Genomic DNA, 21224 nt, shown 5'->3' on the forward strand with positions numbered 1-21224 from the left:
TGTTATACAGCCTTTTTTCCTTAGTAATTGATCCATGGCTGCTTCCATGAGTAAGTTCAGATGTTTAATTCATTGTTTGTGGTGTTTGAAATCCTTCATTCAGATTTCTTTAAGTGACACAAACTTACCAAACGAGGCAGCAGAAGACCTCCACTGTCTCCACGACTAAAAATGTTTCATTTCTCTATGGACTTTGGTGCGGGATTGTAAGCAGTTCATAATATTGTTTCTGAACAGTTTAACAAAGCTGAAAACAACTTTTTTAATGTTGTTTAAATGTGTTTTATAAGACCTTGGCTAATGTTGATTTTATAAATATAAACTGATTTTCATTTTGTCCCTGTTTTTCTCTGTGGCAATTATCTGAGGTATTAGGGTGTTTGTAATACAAGTACTTCAACTTGATATGTTTAGAATTAGTCTTTTAATGGTTGTTGTGGGCAAATGAAGCATTTGAGGGTTAGGGAAATAATCAAGTGTGCGTGTCTGCTTTTGTAGCGTGTAGATTGTGATGCCATTTAGTTGACTCATATCCCCTTAAGTCTTTTCCCTAATGAAGCAACTGAAAGTAGTTTTAATTTTCCCCTAGTTTGAATATGAGCTAATATTAGTCTTCAAATACAGTATTGCAACGTTCTCACTCTTTGAAGCCTTCGCACATACATCTAAGTGCTTTTGAAATGACGGCAGCAGAGAGAGGGAGCTTTGCAAATGAGATCTCAGTATACTTGGTGAGCCCTTGTTGTTCTGCCTGAATTTTATTTCACACCCCCGACTCCTGTTTTCCTAAGCTTTTGAAGATTGTGGGAAAAATACTTTTTTTTTTCTACTTAAACAGTTTTGAAATTTGTTGCCAGTGCAACACACACACACACACATAGACACACACAGACACACACAGACACAGAGAGTCTGGTTTCCATGACTTCAGAGGACATTACATTGACTTCATTAATTTCCTTTAACCTTAACCAAACTACTGACCTAACCCTTAACCTAGCCTAATTCGAGCAATCTAATTCTAAGACTAATACCAAGTCTTAACCCATAAACAGCCATTATTAAGGTGAGGCAGAACATGAGGACCTCTGTTTCACAAAATGTCCTATATGTTTTTTTGGTCTGTATCATTTTAAAGGCCCAGTCACAGGAAAATCTTACGTAGGGACAGTATGGATTAAATCATCTAAAGAAGAGTATTTGTTCTGCGAGATGGTGGAAATGCATCCATCTATATTATGTTACTTGAGGGGCTATCAAGTCCACATATTAAAATATCTAAATGCCACTTGTCATCAATCTCCCTCATCGGCCAGCGAGTAATATTCCCCATTAATTTAACAGCGGCATGAGCAGATTTTGCTGAAGTGGAATGTAACTGAATGTCGTCCCTTACATTGAGTCTCTGTCTATTTAAGTACAATAAAATAACCTCTCCAATGGTTGCATTCCCTCTAAAGGACGTATGTAGGGTATTTACAGAGATAACACTTGGGACCGAAACATAAGATAAATGGGCCTTTGGGATTCTCCATTGACTTCCATACACTAGCACCAACTTTCTATAAAATGGTAATAGAAATTAAGGAAAGCATTCTTCCCACACACATTAACACAACACATATCTGACTCCACCTCAAACTCCCATCTCACTCATAAATGAAGACCTCAAAATCATCTGCAAAGCCCTAGTAAAGAGGTTGGAAAAAATCCCCCCCTTCATAATCCAGACAGGATTCATTAAAGACAGACATACAACTAATAATACAATCAATAAAACTGCATCACAAAATAAGCCTCTATGCTGATGATGTATTACTTTTACTTCAAAACTCACAAAGCTCTCTTTCTGAAACTATTACACTTATTAATACAGCCATAAATTGGACAAAATCTATTATCCTACCAATCAACTATGACTTCAAATCATCATCATCCAGCCCTCTGAAATCAGGAAACATTAGATATCTGGGTATAAATGTGGTATAAACACATTGAAAGGGTTAAAAACAAGGCTTTGTTTAGGTTGTCCCAGTTTATGGACCAGAATGTTTTGTAGAATTCCACTGAGAATCCATCTGGTTCCTGGGGTTTTCCTGTTGGGCATATGATGTAGGGCTTCATTCAGTTCAGCTATTGTGATCAAGGACTCCATGGACTTGGTAGATCTATGGAGTTTAAAAATGTGTTTAAATGTGTTTACCTCTGTACTAGAGGAGTTATTGTTTGATGAATATATGTTTTATTTAGAAGTCTTTCTATAGAAGTGATTCATTTCTTCAGGTGTATGGGTTGATTTCTGAGTCTTTTATGGAGTGAATAGAGGAAACAAATACAAGAACACACCCGTTGAAGAGGGAACTAATACTCGGTAACAGCAGAGCGTAGAGAACATCACAAACCATCACTGCTTACTGTTCCTCCATTTGTCCTGTTTGATCACCAGCTCTGAGAAGTCTCTGCTAATTGCTTTACTTTCTCTTTCATCTCCTTGGTGCAGTGGAGCTCCTCTCCTCTCACACTTTAGTTTATTTAGGTAATGCAAATCAATTATTAGCATAATGTTTCTTAATTGTCAGATGTCTCAGAGTCCTGTTAGATCTTTAAAGCTGCAGCGTGTACATTCACTTTTGTTGTTATCATTCTGCATCTGTTTGATCTCAATGAACACAAATGGTGTCACATTATTAGTTTGTGCATCCTTCACCTGAAAAAGGGTTCTGTTAAGGGAAACGCAGACCTGACTAAAGCCTGTCCCACACGAGACGATTTTCAAAAAAACAATAAAAACATGGGACACCACAAACCTTATAATGGATTTTCACTGTTTTAATCCTGAGAAAGCACAGACGAGACGATCCAGTCAAGATTCAGGACCACAGACTTAATCCTGAGAAAGCACAGACGAGATGATCCAGTCAAGATTCAGGACCACAGAGTAGACGATCCAGTCAAAATTCAGGACCGCACACTTAATCCTGAGAAAGAACACACTAGATGATCCAGTCAAGATTCAGGACCGCACACTTGGCGTTTAATCAAACAATTTCAGGGAGGAGATTCCAGGGATTTTGGATTTCACAGAAACTAGTGTAACTTCACGTGAACAGACTGTCGTCCCTGTCAGTCAATATCTGTTGTGCTGAAATACATTGAATCAACAAAAGTATTATTTAAAAAAGTCACTCAGTAACATATTAAATTGTAAGCCTAATTATTTGTGTTATAGCAGAATGAATAACAAACATGAATATCCTTTATTTGAAGGGACAATGTTTAAGATTCACGCGAAATTATTTTCATTTTGCAGAAATTGAATTTAAATTTAATTGTTTTTTTTTAATCACCAGAATGTATAAATTGTTATTTTCTTTACTCCAGAATTAGCCTTTATATTTTCATCAGGTGTGTCTTCTTTATGTCTCCTTGTTGTTAATGGACAAACATTAGTTTAAATGAACTGAAGGCTCCATAGCTGCTTGGAAACAAAGGTGAGATGGGCGGTTATCCACCTGCTGTGCAACTTTGTTGCTAAATCCTACACACTGTATCTTTACCATTAAAAAGCAAAATAAATAAACCAGGTATTATTTGAAATGACAGCTAATAACTGTATTTAAAGCATGTAATACAGATCATAAACCGTAGATATTTTATATTAGAGGAGTAACCTGTGAACAGCTGGGATATATCTATATAAAAATATCCAGATTATTATATATAAGACATATCAACCAGCGTTACAGGCATATTGATTTGATTTATATCATGATATCGCCCTGCCCTAAGACATAGATTCCAAAGCCTAAGATAAAATGAGTTTTGATCTGTGACCACAGGCATTGGAACTCTTCCACTGTATCTTCATATTTTCTAACAGCATTTTGAACTCTGCAATCTGGACATGCTGATGTCAAACCAGTTTACCTGCTGGTGACAGCTTTACATAATAATCTGCTTATTCATATAATAACCTGGAGTGTTGTCTTCTGATTTCCTCTTCCACCAATTGCCCGTGTGCCTGCAGTGACACATTAGATGGTGAGAGACGAGGAGACGTTTCCTTGTGCTGGAAAACAAAAACCCGGCACGTCTTTGTCACCAGGTTCCACCTGCACCCCCCTTCACCTGTGACATTTATCACATACTTATTATCTTGCCCTTCCATGTGGCTAATTCTAGACCTCTTTTGTCTTCCTGTCTGCTGCTCAGTCTGCCACCCGTGTTTAATCCCTTAAATAGACTTCACTCATTTCTGCTGTGCTAATTTCTGTCTTTCTGTGTCGTCTCTGTCAGAGGAGAAGCGGCATGGTGCTCGACACGGCCTTGTTGTCTCGACTGAGCCACAAGCGGCTCATGGCCACGTTCCATGTGGAGGCACAGCGTGGGGAGCAGGACCTTTATCGCTGCATCACCCTGTCCCCCAGAGGTGCTTCTGTCTCCAACTTTGGAGAACTCATTGTCAGAGGTGAGCTATGAACACATTCAGGCCAAATAATGATTTCTTCTTTTAATGTTGTTGTTTGTAGTAACAATCCACCCGCAGCCAGTTACAGTCAGAACTCTGACTTTAATCTCCGAATTTATGCTTTTATTTGTATTTATTTTTTTCACATGTGGGCCTAATACCTGTTATTATAAGAGCAGGTAACATACACTGGTCATATTAGATCACTGAGGGGAGAAGGGTTAAAGGTGTTTACAGATCATGCTGCTCTCAGCACCACAAGCACTCAATGATTCCTCTTTGTTTTCATGATTGTTTCCCTGGGAATGACTAAAAGGCCGGTGTCAGAGGAAGCCAAAGTGATCCTGGGGGGGAAGCACACATTAAAAGGCCTGTCAGAGTATTCAGACACTATCGTCCACTGAGTGATTAACACTGAGGATAAAAGGATTTCTAAAGCTGTGAGGTGGAATGAGTCTCCCCTAAATCCTGAACACACATTGGGTTTAGATCGAGTATCTTTTTTGAGAATCATTCTCTCTGTTCTTTTCATGTGATGATTACAATTAGGAGTGTCCCATTTTTGTTTTTAGAAATAATCCTGAACCGCGGTGAGGCTGCAGGTATACACATGTATCACACATCTATCGCACATGTATCACACATGTATTGCACATCTATCACACATGTATCACACATGTATCACACATGTATCGCACATGTATCACACATCTATCGCACATGTATCACACATGTATCACACATCTATCCCACATGTATCACACATGTATCACACATGTATCGCACATGTATCACACATGTATCACACATGTATCACACATGTATCGCACATCTATCACACATGTATCACACATGTATCACACATGTATCGCACATCTATCACACATGTATCACACATGTATCACACATGTATCACACATGTATCACACATCTATCGCACATGTATCACACATGTATCACACATCTATCACACATGTATCACACATGTATCTCACATCTATCACACATCTATCGCACATGTATCACACATGTATCACACATGTATCACACATGTATCACACATGTATCACACATGTATCACACATCTATCACACATGTATCACACATCTATCACACATGTATCACACATGTATCGCACATCTATCACACATGTATCACACATGTATCACACATGTATCACACATCTATCACACATGTATCACACATGTATCTCACATCTATCACACATCTATCGCACATGTATCACACATGTATCGCACATGTATCACACATGTATCACACATGTATCACACATGTATCACACATCTATCACACATGTATCGCACATGTATCACACATGTATCACACATGTATCACACATCTATCGCACATGTATCACACATGTATCACACATGTATCACACATCTATCACACATGTATCACACATGTATCACACATCTATCGCACATGTATCACACATGTATCACACATCTATCACACATCTATCACACATGTATCACACATGTATCACACATGTATCACACATCTATCGCACATCTATCACACATCTATCACACATGTATCACACATGTATCACACATGTATCACACATGTATCACACATCTATCGCACATGTATCACACATGTATCACACATGTATCACACATCTATCACACATCTATCACACATCTATCACACATGTATCACACATGTATCACACATGTATCACACATCTATCGCACATGTATCACACATGTATCACACATGTATCACACATGTATCACACATGTATCACACATCTATCACACATGTATCGCACATGTATCACACATGTATCACACATGTATCACACATGTATCACACATCTATTGCACATGTATCACACATGTATCACACATGTATCACACATGTATCACACATCTATCACACATGTATCACACATCTATCACACATGTATCATGTATGTATGTAGACTGGCAGAGCTGGGAATCAAAAACCATTGACCTTCCAGTTGAAACACGACTCACTCTACCACTGATCCATTAATGAATTGAAACACTTTTTCACTAGGGCTGATGTCACTGGACGATAATAGAACTGAGCCTTGAAGGGTGCGGCTTGTTATAATAGTGGTAGTCAAGCAAAAGTCACCTATAAACTCAATACACTTCAAAGTAAATACTTCACAGACGTTGCTAGGAGCTTCTCGATTATGAAAATATTAGATGTAGATTTTTTTAACCAAACTTCAAAAGCATTTTAGTGCAAATGTGTCTGCTCATTTCAGATCTGACTGACCATCACCGAACATCTGGCTGCTTCTTAAATAGTCCTCAAAATAGTAAGAGGAGCATCTTCTTATCATAGACTAAAGCATTAGGCATTAGGTTGGTCCTTTCTTAAGTCACCAACATTAGTGTTTCCCTGTGTTTCTCGGCACATGCACAGTTAAGTTAGTGCTGATTATATGTTTGTTCATTGTACAGCAAACAATACTAAATTGAATTTTGCAATGTCACGGTATGTGGCATTTACAGTAGTATGTGGCTCTTAAGTGGAAGTTGCTGCACAGAAAAACTAATAGAAATGTAAAGCTGTCATGAAATGGCACCAACATGAAACAGATTTTTTTATATGAATCACAACTCTTACACATCTTGGGAATAAGCCTTTTATCTGTAGCTCTCATACACACTGATGTCTAAAATGTTCTTTTTCCTAAAACTGTTACTCTTTTAAGGAAATGAAGAGGCAGTGTCAGCATCATGTCATTACACTCGTGTACATTGTACCGTTTCATGTTGCATTGATTATGGGTTTTACCTTCTCCTGAGTTCTCCTTTAAATGCAGAGAGGAAACTTAGGAGACTTCACTCATTCATGAAAATACCATGAAGAAAACTTCCCTCCTTCCTTCCTTCCTTCCTACCTGCCTTCTTTCTTTCTTCCTTTCTGCTTCCTGCTCATTTCCTTCCATCCTTCCCACATGATTGTCTTTCTCTAACCGTAACCCTCCTTTCTTTCTTTCTTTCTTTCTTTCTTTCTGACTGAAGTTAACGTAATGAGTCAATGCAGAGCAGAAATATTTTGATTGAATTCTCCCTCCCTCTCATCATGTCTGAAAATGAAAGCTTGATTGTTCTTCACCTCTTTTTCAGGGCATACGTTTGTATTGTTGTCAAATAATATCATTATTAAACGACCAAATACTTTTTTTACTAACAGGATTCTACATGTTCTTTATTGCAGTGCCCCCGACACCGATTGCCCCCCCTCAGCTCCTGCGGGCAGGGCCTACGTATCTCATCATCCAGCTCAACACTAACTCCATCGTGGGGGACGGACCAGTCATTCGGCGAGAAATCCAGTACAGAGCCAGCCACTCCACTCTGATGGAGACTCACGGCGTGGGATCACTCACCTATAAGATTTGGCATTTGGAGCCAGACACAGAGTACCACATCAGTGTCTTGCTCACCCGGCCTGGGGAGGGAGGCACCGGAGCACCAGGGCCCCCTCTCATCAGCAGGACCAAATGTGCAGGTGAGTCCAAAATAAAAAAAAATCATCGTCAAGTCATCGTCCGGGGTAACGTAACAGATGCAGAGCTGCGATGGCACCAGAAATAATCTCACTAGTTTAATTGGTTGGTGTAAACTTCAGTGGGCGAGAGGAAGATTTTCATTTGATCCGCTCTTCGTTTTACTTCAGTCACTGAAAATACAGAACGTCGTTCGCCTCGGTGAAGAAACACGGCTGAAACTAACATTTACTGTGAAAAGATGTGAAGACCTCAACATGGCTGAAACCTACATGTGATCAAAACAGTCCGAATTCTCCACACTCTCTGCACTCTGCATGTTTTAGGACAGTGAAAGGAAAGTGGTGTTCACACAGGTTATTGACATTATTATCTGACAAACACATTGATCAGCTGATTGTTTGGTAACCACTTGCATGTGTTTTATATGACTATGACCTCAGAGGAAATGTCTTTCCTAAAAATACAATGGAATATGACTTTTGATTTGTTATAAGACGACAGTGAACTGTTGCAGCTCACGAGCACGTGAATGACTGTTTCCACAGTCTGTTCCTGCGCTGATAGATATGATTTGACTTCAGTCACAGACAGCAAAAGGTGTGTTTGTTTGTTTGTTAGTTTGTTTGTTTGTTTGTTAGTTGGTTTATTTGTTTGTTTGTTTGTCAGTTTGTTTGTTGGTTTGTTGCTTTGTTTGTTGCTTTGCTGGTTTGTTTGTTTGTTTGTTTGTTAGTTAGTTTGTTGCTTTGTTTGTTGCTTTGCTGGTTTGTTTGTTTGTTTGTTAGTTAGTTAGTTTGTTTGTTGGTTTGTTGCTTTGTTTGTTGCTTTGTTTGTTGCTTTGCTGGTGTGTTTGCTGGTTTGTTTGTTTGTTTGTTAGTTGGTTTATTTGTTTGTTTGTTAGTTTGTTTGTTTGTTAGTTGGTTTATTTATTTGTTTGTCAGTTTGTTAGTTGGTTTGTTGCTTTGTTTGTTGCTTTGCTGGTTTGTTTGTTTGTTTGTTTGTTAGTTGGTTGTAAGTGTGTGATATGTATTGCTGTTGAAGGATCTGAATCTGGCTGTATAGAGGGATGTATAGATGAAGAGCTTGCGTGTTGATGACATGCAAGCAGAGGGCACGCTCTTCCCACAACCTGTCATCTGTGTTTTAGCCGCAGTGCAACTCATCAGGGTGGAAAAATAGGTTCCCCATCGCTCTGTCAAGTAGATGACATGACTCCACCCCCCCCCCCCCCCCACCCTCACCTGCCACACTCTTTGATCCTCTCTCATCACAATCTTCCAGTCACCCACCTACTGTCTACTCCCACTGCTCACATGTGAAGCTTTGTCCGTGCAGCAGACAGCCGGTGACACATTAGGAAGATAAATTCATCTGCTTTGGTGTCACAGGGAAACATTTTACAGCAAGCGTTCCTCTTTTGGATAATCCTTTAAGTGTGAGATGTTAGGTCCGCTCCTGCAGAGGATTTCTCTCCTGTGGCCTCACACTCATGTCCATGCACAGTTAAGTCATATATATATATATATATATATAAATATATATCATTCGATATCAACATATATCAAGATGTAAATCAAATATTTATGTGAGGCTGGGTGATAGCGCTTCTTAGTAAACCTTCCAGGCTCCCTGGAAAAGGTCCCATGGTTCCCGTGTTACTGAAGCCTCACACTCATTACAATACATTACATTACATGTAATGTAATGTACATGTACATTACATTACATGTAATGTAAGCAGAACAAGCAGAACTTCACCTGGCAGCACGTTGATACCATGTTGAGCACCATTCTGTTTCTTTCTACCGTCCATTAACATGAATATAATGAATTATTCAGGCTGATCGAGCATACAGTCACTTAAACATGCAGTGTCATGTGACTGATATATTTGAGTGAGTGGATGCTGAATGTCTGGGGCTCATTGTGTGGGTTTGAATGATTATTCCACGAGTTAAATTTATTCAAACTCCCGTTTCACAAAGGTTTAACACAGTGAACGTGCAATAAGTGATTATGAGAAACCATTTCTGCTGCACTTAGTTTCACTTTGACCTCGGTATGAAGTGGTTTGGATCATACTTGCCTTTGTTTTGACAGTTTCTCCAGGCGTCCACAGCACAGGGTCTTCATCAAGTCATTTCTGATTTCCTGAAAGTGTTATTTTACTTTGCAGGTTTATCACTTTGCAAGGTGAATTTTTTTTTACCCAAGAAGTAAAACTAACGTGTTTTAATATAAATATACAAATATTAGAAGCTACATTTCAATATTGACACCTGAAGAGAACAAGTGTCAGCAGTCAAAACCTCATGTGGTTTCATTGGTGAGTATGTGGGTGTGCACTGATCTTCCATCATCATTCCAACATCAGTGGCAGCTCACTGAGCCAGCGGTTAAAGAGGAGGAGGATGAGAGGAAACGTGCAGGCTCTGAGGGACTCTCCCTCGTTCATCTTTCCTTCTCCCCCCTGCTCATCTCTTGTCCTGCCTCCCTTATCCCTCTGCCTCTGGCTAATCCCTCTGATTAGGCTAATCAAGCTGAATGTCAGTGTGGGCCAGGATTGGTGGAGGACTGGAGGCTGGAGAGGACAGGACAGGACAGAGCCTGCTGCTGTGCTGCTGTAATGATGAGTAATGGTGTCTGGAGCAGAAACTGAGCACTCAGTCACCGTGCCTCTGGTGGCAGACCTGGTTTTAGCTGGATTAGACTGCCATTCGAGACAGACGTTAAAAGATATATAAAAAAAAAGTCACAAGACAAATTATCCTCATGCACCTGTGACACGACCGGTGTGATAGAATTTTCTTAAAATTGCATTTTTACCACATGATTGATTGGTGCTGTTCTCTGGAAAGGGATTTAGCTTTTAACAATGTCGGCAGTGAAAACACAAATCAAACAAACTCTGCCCTTCTTGCCCTTTTGGGAAAAGCAAATATGCTGCACATCAGCAAGAGACATTTCCGTCTGGGTCTCATCTCTGTCCCCACTCAACCGATGTCTCCTCCACGACATCGTTTCATTAATTTACCCTGCAGCTTGGATCTATATATTACAGTCCTTTATTTCCCCAGCTCCACTGCCAGTCGTCAGGGTTTGAGGTGTCAGAGCAGAACACGCTGAGATCTCTGTTGGGACTGACCAGGATTCACAGGATTAAAAATGAGCATATTTGAGGGTTTGGTGATAAAGTAAGAGAGTCAAGGTGGAGATGGTCACGTGCAGAGGAGAACTGTACTGGGTCAGACTTTGAGGTAAAAATACACTTGTCAGCATAAATCACACTAGAAAAACAGCATCCTCTCCACTCCTGGTAGCAATAAACTATTCATTTGCTTATCACAGTGCAGGTGGCGGTCACTGTGAAGAAGCCGGACATTTGTCTTCACAGTCACATCCTCATGGGGGATCCCACACACAGTCTCAGGCTGGATGTGATATCTGGTCCCTCCAGCTCCAGCAGGCTTTGGGACTCCTGCCAATTGGACATGCCAAGATTATTTCCACAGGGAAGCATCCTGATTAGTCAGACACACCTCAGCAGGCTCCGTGGCTCTGCTCCGGAATCCTTCTGGATATCTTCACCCTCACTTAGGATGAGGATGTCCCGATCTGGATCACCAACAGAATCAAACCATTTCTTCCTTGTGCCATTTATGACATTCTTCAAATTTCAACGAAATCCATTGTTTACTTTTTGAGCTGATGCTAAAAACAATCAACTTTATTGATATATCACCGTTAAAACACTGGTGCAGCACGTTTTACAAGTGAGGCAAACAAAGGCACCGTGAAACAAATGTGATGCTGTGACGTGTCAACATCACGTGACTCCGATCGCAGTACGGGCCAGATTCCGTCACAAGACGATATACTGTATAATATGATATGATAATTCAATGGACCGATGTTTGTCATCAGTGCTGTTGTATGTGTGTGTGTGGGTGCCAGGCGTCGCTCAGTTGATCAACAGGAAACAAACTTACCATCATGTCAGGTAGAGCGTCAACCTCGCGTACTGCACCGGGTGTGTCGTGGTAGCGAACAATCACTCTCAATTAACACCTGTATTGCATGTATCTCTTTTTGATTTGCTTTAATTCATGTATTTTAGATATTGTGTTACATGTTAAACTGTCTAATCTTATCTTACCTGTAAAAGTGGTATGTTCCACTGTCAGCCAAGCTCCTTCATTCAGGGGGAGGTGAGGGAGGTGAGCAGAGAATGTCAGAGAAGTGGGATATTTGTTTTGATCCATGTGTTTTGTGTAAATAATTACATATTTTTTTCACTGTAAATACCAACACGGGTTCAACTTTGGTGTCTGGCCTAAAGAAAAGAATGCAATTCCCCTCCAAGAACCTCAAGAGGATAAGCTTTCTGGGAGCTTCTTCATTGTAGTGGTTTAGTTCTTGAATGAATCTCTGTCCATACTCAGAGAGATGATCAGGTTTTAACAACATGTGATGTACTGTATGTGTGTATGTAAGACACTCTACCATCAGACTAAATCTCATCTGGACCCATTTAACCAGTTCATTATATATGATGGCAGTAGTTATAAGCGGGTAAAGTCCTGCACAGATCCACAGAGTCTTCTGGATCCAGTGGATGTGGATGAATGATGTGTATGGTGCTCTCTGTCCCTCCTTCCAGAGCCCATGCGTGCCCTGCGAGGTCTGACAGCGACAGAGATCCAGCCGAGGCTGCTGGCCCTGCAGTGGGAGCCTCTGGGCTACAACCTCACACGGTGTCACACCTACTCCCTGTCCCTGTGCTACCGCTACTCCATGCCAACAGGGGGCAGCGGAGGGAACAACGCCACGGTCAGAGAGTGCCTGTCAGTGGAGGGTAACACGTCCCACTTCACGCTGCGGGATCTGCCGCCCTTCCGCTCCGTCCACGTCCGGCTGGCGCTGGCCAACCCAGAGGGAAAGAAGGAGAGTAAAGAGGTCACGTTCCAGACTGAGGAAGACAGTGAGTGACTCATGTTACATTGAAGTCTTTCTTTTACTCTAATGTTACTCAGCTTCTTGACTTGCTAGTTGTCAGTAGCTGCTCCTCTCGCGCTCATGATTGTGGGGTTCTGCTTATACAAAGACAACGAGACAGGGAGAGAGAGACAGGGAGAGAGACAGAGAGAGAGACAGGGAGAGAGACAGGGAGACAGTGAGAGAGAGAGAAAATGTCTTAGAGATATTACCACAGTAACAAAAGAGAAATCAGTAAAATACAAATAAAGTTTGTCATCCAGATAACATCACGTTTAAGACATACTGTTTGAGTCCACGGTTGCAGCTTAAGTGCATCGAAAGTGTAATTATGTAACATTTTCAGGTGCAAATATAGAAATGAAACATGCTGTGATAAACATCAGTGTATCTACTGTCACCAGCGACTGCATCGTCCACTTTTACTTCACTGGTTCATGCTTTCATAACCCTCTCATCTAATCAGCATGAGGCTCATTGTCCCAGACTCCTCCCCCTTTTGTAAACGTTGTCTTCTCTCTCCACCGCTGGCAGCACAGTGTGAGTGAGTGACAGGCTCGTGTCACACAGCTGCACGACTACATCCTCTGCACTGACACGCAGCTCTGTGACATGTGAGATATGCTTTTAGGCTTATGTGCCTGAATATTTAGCATTATACTACAACGATAGATACAAGAACCTTCAAAAATGGTTTGAGTGAATCTATGGATTTACAATAAAGGATACTGGATCTGCAGCTACAGCACATCATGGAGCACAGATTCATCGTGAGATGCTAAATGACAACATTAATGAAGCCTTTAAAGTGACAATGACAAGCTGAGATTTCAGAACCACCCGGGCCAACTCGTAATTCACCACCTGCTCCCAAACCGCTTCATTCACGCTCACACACACACACACAAGCTAAACACTGAACCTGTGATTAACATCCCGAGTCACATGAGAGAAACCTGTCGTTGTGACCTGCAGCCGAGCGTAAGCAGGAGATTTGTGACGGAGAAGCACAAACGTTTCTATAAATCAACAAGAGAGCTGTTGCTCATTTTAGAATGAAATAATCACCAGTCGCTCGATTACTGGAAAACCCCGGTTCCGATATGAAGTTTGCGTTCAGTCCTGCAGGTGATGGGATGTTCTGATCAGAGGCAGATGCCAGCTCCAGATCCAGATCCAGGGTTTCTGTGAGACAGAAGAGGCTTTTCCAGCGTAACAAACTGTTCATCCGTCAGTCCAATCAGTGATGTCGCCTCAGTTGCCCTGCGAGCGTTTGACTGACTGCTCACATCTTCAAGTGTTGCTAAAATAGCAGGGAGGGTTCTTTTTATTGCCCACAGTGAAGAATATGACTGATCATCTTTTCAGTTCCGCTGTCCGTCTGGTGGCCTCAATTTAAAACAGTTTGTGCACGGACCCAGAAAAACAGCTGCAAAACATTCCAACTGGTTACTGAAACTAAATCCAGCCTGTGTGCGTAACAGTGAATGTTTGTCACTGCACTACACCACAGTAGTAAAGTATAATAGTCTTCATTATATAGTGTAGTATTTGATATTTTTAATAGAGTTGGTTAGTAATTGAGTGTTTGTATGCTGCCAAATTTACACCAAAACAATACAATTTACTGCTTTTTTAGATAAAAGAGATCATATTAATTAAAATGAATTCAAATTTGGCCCGGCCCTCAACAATATTTTTTGTTTCTCATGTGGCCCCTTGGGGAAAATAATTGCCCACCCCTGCTCTACAGTCTTTAGATGTCCAGCATCACGTTTTGAATGCACCTTAAAGTGACGCCAGCCTCCATGGCTGGTTTGTGGGGAAACACTTGCATTGAGCTGGATCACTTTCCTCCAGTTTTGGGGTCTAAGGATTTTTCAGGGGGAGCTTAGATAGCCCCTCCCTCCCATCTCACGTCATATGAAAAACAAACAGTAACCTAAATATTAACTTAGTTATAATCCAGAGAATAACTGTTCATCTTACATTAAATAAACACAAATGTGGTCGCTGGCAAAACAGTAGAATGACTTTTGCTTGTTTCCTGTACACGTCAGCAGATTAGACACACACTAATGCAAATTCACTGAGAGCGTCCAGAAGGTCAAACACTTAAAAAACAAAGAGTTCACACACTGATTGGCCCAGTGAAGACAGTGAGCAGAAATTGTTCTAGTAGCTACTAAAAGCTGCAGAGATATGGAAAAAGAGGGTGCGTTAAATTATCTACACCCACACATTGCTGACATGTAGAGAGAAGGGGACTTAGATAACTTTAATAAACTGACTGTAGCATCGTGTTTTTAATCAGATTTAACAACTACAATGCAAACAACTGCCGATTGTTTGTGGTGTTAGTATCAGTATCAGTATCAGAGTCAGCGGCAGTGGAAAGTTTTGCTTGTGGACGTCTGAACGGCGCTCTGACAGGCCGACAATCCTCCTGTCACACGGAGAGCTGCCGTCATCTTCACAGCTGCAGTAATTGAGCCGCGGCCGCTGACAGTTCCTGTTTGATTGGACTCACCAATCAAACTGTGGTGCAGCTCTTTTCTCATGCCGTGTCTCTGCTGCTCGGCGGAAGCACATTTGGCTGTCAGGGATTCATGGATACAGCGGGATTTTCCTCACCAAGAGAGAAGGCCAAGAGAAGTCTGATATTGTCTCCCACAATATCCCTCAACACACACACACACACACGAGAGAAGAAGCAAGAAAAGTATTTGAGAGAGAAAAGAAGCAAAGGTTTGTTGATGGATCATTGAAGCACGCTCAGGTTTGTTGGTGAGAACATGAACATCACTGACGATTGGCCAGACAACGAGAAAACAAGTCAACAACAGCAGGGATTGAGTATATGACTAAATAATTTAGACAGGATTGTTGAGTCTGGCTCATTGAAAGCACCCTGAACACCACACACTCAGCCCATAGCCCATATTTGATACAGCAGCAGTAGGAGAACACTGGTCATGAATAGGAGCTGTCACTTTTTTATACAAATCAAGTTTGAATGAATATTACATGACACTCTCTTCCTATGGCGATATTGAGATCTGTGATGAATCCTCTGTCACCAGGAGACAGGATGGAGAATAAAAAAAAAATCAAGTTGAAAAATCAGTGTTTGAATAAAAAAGTTAAGGGACTAAAAAAAATGTGCCAAAGTCAGGTTGGGAGTTAAGACGACGAAGTGGCAGAAGTTGACGGTGATGTGACAAGAGCGCAGTCTCACATGATACATTCACAACAACACGTCATGTGTGAGACACTTTCCTGGTTCTTTTGATTCAAACAGCGGTGGAACAGTTTGCCAATGGTGGTGAAACAGAGACAGTTATCAGTCCTGTTACCTCGCTGGAGAGACCTGAGGCATGTGCCCGTGTGTCTGCACGCTTTTATGAGACATTTCTGCCTCGTCTGAAACGTCATTTAACACTTACCACTATTCTTTTTCATGTTTTTTGTAGCTCCTCTCTAATTGTGAAATAATCTCTGTCAATAAAGAGAAAGTCTTGTTTAATAAAGAGAAGAAACTTGTTTGCACCAGTAAAAAACATGGTCGGCAGTGACTTTACCGTGGGCCAGGTCCATCTGCACAGATGCAGAGAGAGAAGAGAGAGTCAGGAGAAGCTGAGTGAATGAAATATTACATTTATCAGTGTTTAAATTGTGGCAGTAGCTGCAGATTAATGACAGAAGCAGGACACCATGTCAATGTGCGGCTGTGGGAGCGCAGGTGCTCCGTCATCCTCCTCCTGCATGTTACATGCAGAATGTGGTTGTTACTGATGAACGACCTGCGCCTCTTCCACTAAGACAAACTATGCAGAGAGTTTGGATTCCTTTGTTTGTTTGTCAGTAAAGGGCCAGCAAGATAAAAATCAACTGTCATTATCAAGACACAGTGCTCTCTTATCAGACAGTAGAAGCCATAATATCAATTTTTCCCAAGGGCTGGGAGCAAGCCGGTCCACGGTTTCCTTTTATCACCTCCCGTCTGGCCTCCTCTTTTCCATCCTCGGCCCCCTCACCCTTGCCTTGGTGATTTTCTGTTCTGTCAAAGGTGTTTTCACCCCCCGGCTCGCCTGCACAAAAGTCCATTAACACCGAGACCAGAGAGAGTGTTTGTTTGTGAAAGGTTGTTTTTCTTTCCCACTGTAGTTCCTGGAGGCATCGCTCCAGAGTCGTTGACCTTCACCCCGCTTGATGACATGATATTCCTGAAGTGGGAGGAGCCTGTGGAGCCCAATGGTCTCATCACACAGTATGAGGTAGGCTGTGCATCTTTCTCTTAGAGGATGATTTGATAAATGGGCTTTGACTTTTTTCAATAGAACAATTTAGTTTGAACCGATTTGAGGTGATATAATTCTTTATATCATGTATATAATGTGTGCAGTCATTTTCAGTGACTAGAATAACTAGAATAAGCCAAATCTATGACGGTATCACTGCTTACCTTTGGTATTTCATAAAGACCATGTTATGACGTGGGTGTCTACTGCTTTATCTGGAGACAATCCCAGCTGACATGAGGCTCAAGGCGGGGTACATCCTGGACAGGTCGCCAACCATTCACTCACACATTCACACCTACGGTCAGTTTAGAGTGTCCAACTATTCATCTCTGCATGTTTTTGGACCGTGGGAAGAAACCAAAGAACAACCCCCCCCCCCCCCCCCACACACACACACACACATACATACTCTACATAGAAAAGCCCTCAGTTACAAACCCGGCTCTTTTAGCTGTAGGGCAACAGTGATGGTTGGATGGATTGAAAGTTGTATCTGTGTGTTTTAAACTCTGTAATTTCACCCTCGTGTTTCCTCTTTCTTGCTCAGGTGCAGGTATAACCCACAGGGGCCTGTGCCTCCGGAGTTTTTGAGTACCCATATTTTACATTTTTTATGGGATGTACTGTACATGTTCATATGGTAATGAAGCTCAGGCACGGACTTCAGGCTGTAATTACATGGGGCAGCAGCTGCTCTAATTGCTTATTTGCCAAAGAGCAATCTCTACGCGGGGGCAACTTTAAATGTTTCAAATGAATTATTGATGGCCCAGTATTTACCATAGACTTACATAGACTGCAGCGCTGCCTTTGGAGCTGTGTTCTTTAAGCAAATGTGATCACTATTGGCTCAGGCTTAACATGTAGCTGCTCAACAGGGAGACAAAATAGTTTCTATTCATTTGCAGAAGCTTTGAATATGAAGAAGAGGCAGATAATTAAGTGATGTTGCTCCCAAACACTAAAGCAATGGAGGTACAATACAGGGCAATCTATACATGTTTAAGAGCAACAGATTTTGGCAAAAGATATTATTTTATTTATTTATTTAGTTTTATTAAATGTACTTAAATGAACACATTTTAATTTAGTCACAGTCTTTAGCCACTCATATATTTACACATTTTGCCAGTTGAACGTGAAAATGGTGAACTTTACTTTACATACATTTTTTTCTCCAGTTCAGTAAAAATGACTTAAGTCTGATATAAAGTCAGTGTTGGCTTTAAATCAAATGAATCAGCCATTACCAGATATTAGGGAGGAATGTGCTTCTGCAGTTTCTCACACTGTTAACAAACAGCTATTATTGTCCTGGACTCACATCACGGTATAATTACAATACACCAGTTGGCTTTGTTCTTCTTCTTCGTTGTGACGAAATCCAATAATGATATTTCTGAGGTGAAAATGATTTCCTCTCTAATGGGTTGTGGAATGAATATGTAACATAATCTGTAATTTCGCTGAATAAACACAATAAAAATGCCCACATTTAGTACAGATGGACGTTTTCTAAACTGTTTCAGTTTAATGCTTACTTTAATGATTAATGGTTCTAAATACGATACGATAAATGCTGATAGATAAGATAAGATAAGATAAGATATAAGGGTAATCCTTTATTAGGCCCACAATGGAGAATTTTGCAATATACTACCGTACACAGTTAAAAATGAAAAACACACTAAAAAGAAAAGTCGTGAAGTAAAGGAAGGAAAGGCTGCCACTCGGGAGGTGACATCTTGCTTTTTTATATCTGAAACATGAAATGGATTGCACTGGATGTACAATATCAGCATGATGAGGTCCATGCCAAATATCCAGTATTTGAGAGTCAACAGCGTCTCTGCCAGCATTGGTTTTGTTTGCCACGTTATTATGAGTTGGCATCTGTTGACTCTCACACAACCTTGACAAATGATGCTGTGTTTGCAAGGACAAAAGTCTCATGGGGAAGCACAAGTTTACAAGCCTGATGTTGCAACAATTAAAGCTGCCTACTTTGTAATGTGACACAAATATCCAGCACAGATAAATAGGGAGCATGGATATGACCTCTGACCTCTGTGGTCACAGGTCAGGAGATCTGATTAAATGTTCACACTTGAAGTTTTCACCTTAAACTAATTCTACAGATGGACTGTGTGTGTGTGTGTGTGTGTGTATAAACAATGCGCACAACACACACACACACACACACAGGCTCTCGTTTATCTACAGACACTGGCACAGAAAAAACATTCATGAGTCATGACATGTTCACATTTCCTCGGGGTTCAATTCCATCACCAGTTTCCTCAGTGTTGTTGCGAGTCGCATTAGTGAGACGCAAAAAGACAAATTGAAATCCAATTTGAGCAGCAGTAGCGTTTAGACTGAGACACATCTATAGAAATCTGATTTGAATCGTATTTCGAAGCACCTCCAGACGTGGTTCAAATCAAATTTGAAAAATATCATATTTCATCTTTTATATCCAGACTTATCTGGATATACAACAAATATATATGTATATATATATATATATATATATATATATATATATATATAGATCTACATATCTATGTAGATCAGTACTTTCTGCCTCACAGCCTTTACAGCCGATCAGAAAGACTAAATTAAAATTATACAGAAAACTAATTTATAGAACAGTCAAGTGGACAAATTGATTTTCTTTTATCATCAGTCTTTTACTTACTTACTGTTTCAGTATTGCTCACACTGTCTGAGATAACTACAAGTAAAATTGGTCGCAAAAACCCCAGCTGGGATTGACTCCAGCCCCCTGCAACCCTCATGTGGAGGATAAAGTGATCGAAAATGAATGAGACGACGCACAATACTTTCAACATCATGACAGTTAATATACTGAGGAGCAATCATCTTGTCTCCTGCTCGTCATGTCTCGCTGACCTGCTTTGTGATTCAATCACACTTACAGTATGTTGGTCATCCATTTATTCAGCTACTTGTTGCTAACGATTATCCCATGTAGGGTCACAGGGTGAACCACTGTGTTAGCCCAAAGTAAAATGCTGAAAAGTGAAACCACTGTGAATGGAACACTACAATGAAGAAAAAACAGTCTGCAGTTTTCCAAATCTTTATTTACAGTCTCACATTTATCAGATGACAAAGTTTTCATTCTTGTCATCTTCAGCATCTGCTGTTTCATTTCCTGCCTCTACTTTAACAACTAATCCATAAAAAACATGTAAAACCAGGCCAACTGTGCTGTGAAAGAAGAATATGATCCAGAATCTTCCTGTGAGTCTGATGATCAGTGGCTAACTGCAGCATGAGATGAATTAGATCCGAGCACAGAGATGACAAGTGTTTGCAGTCGTCCCAGGATTAATCGAGAGGTGTTCCCTCATGAGAGGGTCTTTAAATAAAACTCAGTCTTTGAGGTTGAGCAGATAACAAAGCACAGATACTGTATCGTGTCTGCTGTATACTAAAACAATAAAGTTAGTTTTGTCTCAACTAAATTACACTGCAGACTTTCAGTGACCTCATTTGAACACACTTTCTTGAAAGTTTGATCATAAATGTAAAGCTGGTTAAGGGGAGTGGTCTGCCACTTTTAGTCGATAGAGCTACAGAGGTAACAGTTACATGATAGTTGCATCATAATATTTTGTGCATATTCATGGTCCACGGAGCCTGAATCCAAACAACCATGATGGTGCCTCAGTCTTTATTAGTTACGCTAGTAGCTGAGATATGTGGACATCCACCAGTTTGCTTTGTTCTTCTTCTTCGCCTTCTCCACAGCAGATCTTCAGCCTCCATCTTGTCCTCTTCTGTTACACTAATTGTCCTCATGTCCTCCTTCATGAACCTTCTCTGTGGTCTTCCTCTTTTCCTCCTGCTCAGCAGCTCCATCTCCAACATCCTTTGTCCAATATAATCAATATCTCTCCTCTGCATG

General features: G+C 40.8%; 1 protein-coding gene across 5 annotated transcripts in view; it reads left to right on the forward strand.

The window, feature by feature from the left end:
* Positions 1 to 21224, forward strand: part of LOC131447268 (receptor-type tyrosine-protein phosphatase U-like) — a 215901-nt gene that overhangs the window by 139718 nt on the left and 54959 nt on the right. For all 5 annotated transcript variants that reach the window (XM_058618921.1, XM_058618922.1, XM_058618923.1 and 2 more), the window contains 4 exons: positions 4297 to 4468; positions 7697 to 7990; positions 12649 to 12969; positions 17151 to 17260. In XM_058618921.1, coding sequence (XP_058474904.1) covers positions 4297 to 4468; positions 7697 to 7990; positions 12649 to 12969; positions 17151 to 17260 — 897 coding nt within the window. The remainder of the gene's footprint in view (positions 1 to 4296; positions 4469 to 7696; positions 7991 to 12648; positions 12970 to 17150; positions 17261 to 21224) is intronic.

The sequence above is a fragment of the Solea solea genome, chromosome 20, assembly GCF_958295425.1.
Source record: "Solea solea chromosome 20, fSolSol10.1, whole genome shotgun sequence".
NCBI lineage: Eukaryota > Metazoa > Chordata > Actinopteri > Pleuronectiformes > Soleidae > Solea > Solea solea.